The 7,277-nt window shown below is 52.3% G+C and overlaps 1 protein-coding gene across 1 annotated transcript; it reads left to right on the top strand.

Annotated features, from left to right (window-relative positions):
- Positions 1–213: 213 nt before the first annotated feature.
- On the top strand, positions 214–5,190 carry LOC309685056 (tektin-3-like; the record flags this gene model as incomplete). The annotated part of the gene is made up of 7 exons (XM_082500864.1): positions 214–771; positions 1,319–1,402; positions 1,865–1,935; positions 2,185–2,328; positions 2,817–3,039; positions 3,867–4,021; positions 4,974–5,190. 7 exons carry the CDS (start codon positions 214–216, stop codon positions 5,188–5,190), a joined length of 1,452 nt encoding a protein of 483 aa, XP_082356990.1.
- Between the last annotated feature and the right edge of the window lie 2,087 nt (positions 5,191–7,277).

The raw sequence follows: 7,277 nt of genomic DNA, 5'->3' as shown, positions 1-7,277 counted from the left end.
GATACAAATGCTTGGGGTGCTGTGAGAAGGCATTTGCTTTCAAGAGTTTTAGGCCTGTACAGGTGACCTGTGGGTGCTGTGTGCGTTGCTGTTTGTGTTAGAAGCTGCATGTGTTGCTGTAAGAAGGAAGGCAAGTGCAGGAGCTGACTGAGGGAAGTTGTCTTCTATCTCCTCCTCTGTGCAGGACAAGTACTTGAAGAGCAGTGGTCAGGAATGGAGGCTGTCGGCTTTCCCTTAACGGCAAGACGTGCCAAGGTTCTGCCTGCCATCAACACCATGACTGCCAGCTATAAAGACCGTTTCCCGTACTACCCGTTGCCTCAGAGCTCCAGCCTCCCCTGGATGCCCAGCACCTACTCTAAAAGAGATGCCATCAAACCAGCTTTGGCTCCCTTTTCCAAAACTTCCCAGGGGATGACCACCAGCGAGAAGCTCCCTTACATTTCCAACAGAACAACCCTCTTCACCCGCTACACCCCTGACGACTGGTACAGGTCCAACCTGACCAAGTACAAAGAGTCAGAGACTTCCCGGCACAATGCGGAGGCTCTGAGAGTTGATACCACCCGCATGATTGGGGATAAATACCAGCAGACAAAGAAAACACAAGCAGAAAGCACCAAAAGCCTGGGAGGACGTGTGAATGCTATTGAGTTTTGGAAAGGGGAGCTCTGCCGTGAGCTGGATGAGATGATCGGGGAGACCAACACGCTCACAGACATGAAGAAGAGACTGGAGAGAGCCTTGGCCGAGACGGAGGCCCCTCTCCAGGTAAGCACTCTGTCCAGTGGGCTGCAAGCTGTAGCCTACTGCTGGAACAACTGCAGCCATTCAAATGTCTAACTAAGTTCCACTGCAGCTCCGCAAGACCTAGAGAGTTTTTATGAAGAGACCATAAGTTAAGTTTGCAATGTCTTCCCATCTGCTGCATCCCCTATCAGCCCGTTATGAGCTCATCACAACTCCATTTGCTTAACCAAATATTTGTGTAGGCGGAACATCCAAATTCCTGGAGTGGGAGACAGAAGCCCATGTCTTCCTACAACACCCTGGGGAGGTCAGCATCAAGGCTGACACAGGTGCCTGTGCCACAGCTCTGGTTGCAGCCGGGACACACGTGCTCCCTCATGTTGATTTGATGCGTATGGTGCAGTTCGGTTGCTTGTGGTCAGCTGAAGCAGCCGCCCTGGGCACTTTGTTCCCCTGGTGTCCCCTCTGTGCCCGCCTAGAATTTCTTTTCTTCCATTTCTTGAGATGGGGACTCTCTCTATAGAGAATCCTGCCTCTGCACCCGACAGTGATGGCATGTCCCCAACAGGTCGCTCAGCAGTGCTTGCTTCAGCGGGAGAAGAGGATGGGCATTGACCTCGTCCATGATGATGTGGAGAAAGAGCTCTTCACGGTAAGTTGGGCCACCCAGATCATGTGTTAAAGCCAGTTTTACCTAAACTGCCCTACAGAGGCTTTGCAGCCTTCTTCCCTACCTGGCTCCTTACCGCTGGGGAGGTGCTCAGCTCTTCAACCCCCCCAAAACCTGCTGGGCCAGGGGATGGGGTTCCCCCAGGCAGCAGCATGCCCACGCCGTGTGGGTATGACTTGGCCGTACAGAGGAAGGAATAGCTGAAGAGCAGCTGCGTGTTTGTGTAGCGTGTGGGGGTTCTGTGTTCCTCTTCAGGGAGTAGTGCACTAAAGACATGCACGCAGTTTGGGGGCACTTTCTCCACTCCCTGCCTGTTTACTCTGGGCAGAAAGACAAGCAGGCAAGTTCTTGCTGTGTGCAGGGTTGGGGAGGTCTGAGGGGACGAGTGGCATCAGGACAACTGAGTACAGACACTGATGATGGGGCCATGTGTCCTTTACCCAGGAAGTCAATGTCATCAGGTCGTGCCAGGAGAAGATGCAGCGGTACCTGGATGAAGCCAAAGCCCAGCTCGCGTAAGGAGGAGCTCCTTATGTCATGCCGTAGGGCTGATGTGCATTTGCAGTTGTGATGTGGACCCCCAGCAGACCCCGACCTCTCCCCACACCCTGCAGATGGAAAAGCCAGGCGGGCTCCCCGGGAAGTGGGCAGTGATGCTCATGGGAGGACAGAGCTGCGTGGGAGGGAGCTGCGGGGAACTGGAGCGGGGAGGAAGCCCTTCCACCTGAACATCCCCAGCGATGGCTGTTGTTTGCATGTTGAAGGTCCAACAGGGTGGCCCAGCACGAGCTGGAGAGGGACCTGGCCCACAAGCAGGCGGCCCACCGCATCGATGACAAGTGTCACCACCTGAGGAGCACCTCCCACGGCATCAGCTACTACCCAGCGGTGGAGCGGGTCGATGCCACGTGAGTGCACGCTGGGCGGCACGCCAGCAGCAAGCTGTGCCCGGGATGCACGGTGCCTCTCCCTGGCAGGGAGCTGCTTGTCCCCAGCCCACTGTCAAGGCACGTCCATCCCGCCTGGAGACAGCTGCCTGAGTGGGACCGTTTCTCTCTGCTTATTGTTATTCTTACTGTTATTGTTATTGTTAACCTTACCTTTATTCTTACCCTTACTCGTACTCTTCTTCTCATTCTTATTTTCTGTTGTTGTTCTAGTAAACTGTCTCTATCTCCACCCGTGAGTCCTGTTCTTTCTCTTTCCCCTCCATTGAGAGTGGCTGTGTGGTCCTAGCTGCTGGCCAGAGTTAAACCACAACCTATGCTCAAATTAAAGACGGAGATTTCAGATACGTTTAATCAGTGCTGCTCCCAGGCAGGCTTCATGCCTGCCCACGTCCAGCTTCAGCACTACGGGCTTACCGGGGCCTCTTCTTCCCCCTCACCTCCTGAAGGATCTCGGTGCCGGACTCTTGGGCCAAGATCACAGACGACAACATCCTCCGCTCACAGAGCCAACGGGCGGCCTCCTCCAAGCTGCGGGACAACATCGAGAACCTGCTGGTGGTGGTGGCAAACGAGATGCGGAGCCAGTTCAACAGGGTGAACATCGCCTTCACCAAACGCATCAGCGAGACAGCCGATGCCAAGAGCAAGATCCGGACCCACCTGGCCAAGGTAGTCGGAACCCCTCCCTTTCGGTGTGTCACTGTCACTTCCTAGTGACGCCCCTGAGGTGGGACCCTTAGGAGTTGGCACCGTAATTTCATCTCAAGGGGTCTGTTTTTGCTAGGGCATCCTCACTGGCAGCCTGGGAGCACAGGGATTGCCAGCAGAAAATGCCAATGCTGGTTGCATCTCCTGGTAGTTCCTTCAGAAGCGCTGGCTGCCCTCCAGAACGGCCTTGCTGGGCCTCTGCTGGGCTGCCTGCTGGGGGGGTTGCAGGCTTGCTTCTCCTCCAAGGACGTGCTTTCACTCTCCGTGCTCTGGGGCTGCTGCATGGGCATGCGTGTGTTTGCTTTGCCAAGCAGAGTCAGTGGAAATCAGTGATGGACACCTGCCTCAGAGCTGTGGGTCTCATAGAAAGCTTCCTGAAACGTGCCCGACACTGTATTGAGTAACTGAGGGAAGACGGGGCTTGCAGCACTGCGAGCTGATGCCATGTCTTTCAGTGAGGATCCATGAAGAACCTTCCCTCTCTGAGTTACTGTTGATGGATGATTAGTTCCAGCAAGCGGTAATTTTGGGAAGCTAGGAATTCAATAGGTCCATCAGTGCTCCAAAACCTCCTCTGATGTGACAGCAAGAGCCAAGAGAGGTTTTTCCCTGAAGAAAAATTACTCTTGGCTCTGCGCCTTGATGTGTAGCAGAATGACAGGGGTCTGAGCCCAGGGTCTGCTTATTGAACTTGTATTGTTCTGCAGATGGACAAGAGGAAAGGGTAATTATGTTGTCACTTGAGAAGATACTTTTTAATTTGTGCATGGGTTTCTTTTTTACGCCAGACGCTGCAGGAAATCTTCCAGGTGGAGAAGACCATAGAAGCCATCCAAAAGGCCATTAGGGACCAAGGGCCTCCCTTAAAAGTGGCTCAGAGCCGGCTGGACGAGCGCACACGCAGACCAAACGTGGAGCTGTGCCGGGACACTGCCCAGCTGCGGTAAGGCAGGAGCGTGGGTCTGGTGGGCTCCTTGAGGAGTTACGGCTGGTAGCACCCGGGGGTAGCACTGCATGAAAAATTAAGCATAAGCATGAGGGGATGGATTCTTCCCGCTTGGGTAAGCCCCATCTTCTCTCCAGCCTGCTTCCCGGCAGTTGGATGTGCTCAGTTTTGAAGGACGAGCCCTTTACTCTCCAACAGGATCCTGCTGAGATCCCTTAGGCCCTTCCTTTTGGGGAACTGCAAGGAAGGGTGCCCCCTATGGAGAAGCAGAAAGGGCTGTCCTCACCTTCTCCGAGGACACTGGAAATCCTTTCAAGGACACAGTGGTCTGTTTGGGATTGCACGCCGAGGAGCTGTGGAGGAGTAGGCTGGCCTGAGCGCCCAGCAGCACCCCCTCTGAGGCACCCCAAAGTTCACCCCTCCTGGGAGCCCGTTGGGCAAGACTCCAGCTGAAGCCTTTTCAGAGCAATTGAAACCCAGCCCCACAGCCTTTGCAGCATCTCGTACAACAAGGGTTTTTTCCATCCTCCCCTTGTTTCACATTCACTTTTAGCCTCTCCCAGATGTCCTGTTTTCTTTGTGTGCATCTGTGGGCATGGGGAGGATGCCTGCACAGGGAAATCCAGGAGGGGGAGCCAACAAACCCCCCAAACCAAGCAGGAACAGGAAACCACACCTGCTCATCCCTCTTCTTGCTGGCCCGAGCTGCTCTGGGAGAGGCGGCTGCGCGTTGCCAAAGCCTTTGAGCAGACTTAACCATGCCTCCCCGCTGAGGTCTGGAGGAGCTCTGCCCTCAGCTTTCCCATGCGTCTGCCAGAAACGGGGGGTCTGAGTTAGTCTGAGCACGCTGAAGGGGGTAATCCTGTGACCAAGGGGCCCTTCAGCAATGCCACGCTAGAAACCACCCCCACGATGGCACTGTTAACCAGGGTTTCTTGCTGTTTTCCAGCCTTGTCAACGAGGTCCACAAAATCAACGAGACGGTCCAGAGCCTCCAGCAGCGCCTGAGAGACACCGAGGACACCCTGCAAATGCTGGTTCATACCAAGTCGGTCTTGCAGCATGACCTGGCCGTCAAAGCCAACACACTCTTCATTGATGAGGAGAAGTGCATGGGCATGCGCAAGACCTTTCCCAGCACTGTGCGGCTGCTGGGTTCCATTTAGGCTCAGCTGAACTCACTGAATCTGTTGTGGGAGGGATTCCCAGTTTGGCTAAGATGCTTTGGAAATACTTGATTAGAGTTTCACTTCCTGCTGAAAGCCATGAGTAGAAATTAAATGATCTGTTTGTGTGTTATACGGTCTACCGGTATTTTTTTTGCCTTTGGTTTTTCTCTTTCCACTGTACTTTCACGGTGTGCCAGAAAGTCACTGAAAATACTTTGTATGCAACTAAGAGTAAATCCACCCACGGGGATTCAGTCCTACCCTCTCAGTCGGTGATTTTAGGAGAAAAACTGTCGTGTCTGCCTCCTTTTGAGGCACCTTCTTATCACCTTCTTAGAGGAACACCCTTTCATTCCTTGGTGTTTCCTTCTTGCCTCATCGCTGGAAGAATTCAGGTGTCCTGCAGCGTAGCCAGCACATCTCAGAGCAACAGCCTGTGGGCCCTCGCTAGCACCCTGTCCCTCTAACCTTGGCATGTCATCTCACAGCTTGTCACGGGCAAGCCTGATATTGTCCCCCTCTCCCTTCGAGCCTCGTTTTAAGCGCTGTCAGGGAGCCCTGATAGCTGGTGAGCAAAGACCTTCTTCCCCCTTTGAGACAAGTGAATCCCATCTGACGCCGGCAAGCCTGGTGCTGTGTAGGCCATCCCCTTATCAAAAAAAACAAAATTCTGTTGGTCACACCAGCCATGGAGCCACCTATTAATAGACTGGGCCTATCTGTATGTTTCTTCCAATGTCGCTGCCTGTAACTGGAAGGAAAGAGGAAAAAATAACCTGTGCCCCACATCCCCTTACCAACCGTCCCAAGGCCCTGAAGTCTCTTTTGATCGCCATAGGAAGACATGTTGCAGCTTCACCACCACACACACGGAAGAGCAATAATGGGTAATAGTCGGAGGGCCGTACCAGGCTTGGAAGTTTCCTAGTGATATCCTTAAGCTGGGGCCCAGGGAGGAAGCAGACATCCCATCGGAAGAATAAGGGTTTGGACCAATTTATGTCATTCATGTTCATGGTATGAAAATAATCTTGTATGGTATGAAATAATCTTGCCGGCCAGCTTGGGTCAAGTGCTCACGTCTCACTCCTCCTCATCCCTGCGCCTGGCAAGCTCAAAATCTCTGAGACCTTGAAACCCACACACCATAGCCAGCTATAAAGTACATATTTTCACAAGTTCAGACACTGGAGTCTTCTAAAAGTGCAGGCTTCCCAACTATTAGAAGAGAAGTTAGTCCTGTGTCGCTCAAAGCAGGACACACTATAACATAGTTTTGCATCGCAGGAGAGCATATTCTTCTCTTTGCATAACCTCATGCAAAATGACTGCAATTCAAAGTGCAGAGCACTCAGGCCTGGTGGCCCTATGTCCCATAAGCCCTCAGTTTCACAGCTGCTCACTGAGTTCACGAAAAACACAGTCAGAGTTTTTAGTCATTAAGCACAGTCTTTAAGGCAGCTATCTTGTCAGGTTTTGAAAGCCGAGCTCTTGTCCTCAGCTCCTCTGCTCTTCTCCTGGGCACACAGTAGCTACTGGAAGCAGCTGAAGAGGCACTGCTCATTGTGTGTTGCTATCAACATATTTACATTAGTCTAAAATACACCCCGTGATTATGTAAAGGTTTGGAAAGGACCAGGCCAAGTCGGGACAGCTGAGGCCACCTGGGCTAGTATCAAGGCTGATTTGGTATTAGCAGACGATTGTTTCTCTTTGGAAGAGCAATTACACAAAACAGTGAAGGTGATCTGAAGCTTTGTTGAGGCGGGTGCACTGCAAACCCTGACCTCTGAGTTCATGATCTGTTTCCCTTCCTAATCAATGGGCAGAAATAGCGCTTCTTTGATACAGTTCCAGTGACTTCAGACATTGGTTTTAACAGATTTTGACTTGACGCACAGAGGCACGCGTCTCTCCACTGAAAGAGGGTTTAGTTCATGACGAGACAGGAAGTTGCAATAATACTGTTAGGTGAGATTGCATCCACTATGAACAGCCATGCAAGGATGATGATGATGGTTTTGAAAAGAATCAAAATTTTTATCACAGCTCCCATAAAATTCAATAGAGCCCAAAACCTCTGG

Source organism: Vanellus vanellus, assembly GCF_965231255.1.
Source record: "Vanellus vanellus genome assembly, contig: HAP1_SCAFFOLD_524, whole genome shotgun sequence".
NCBI classification, from domain to species: Eukaryota; Metazoa; Chordata; class Aves; order Charadriiformes; family Charadriidae; genus Vanellus; species Vanellus vanellus.
Note: the sequence above shows the minus strand (reverse complement) of the source record. Positions and strands in the feature narration are given on the sequence as shown.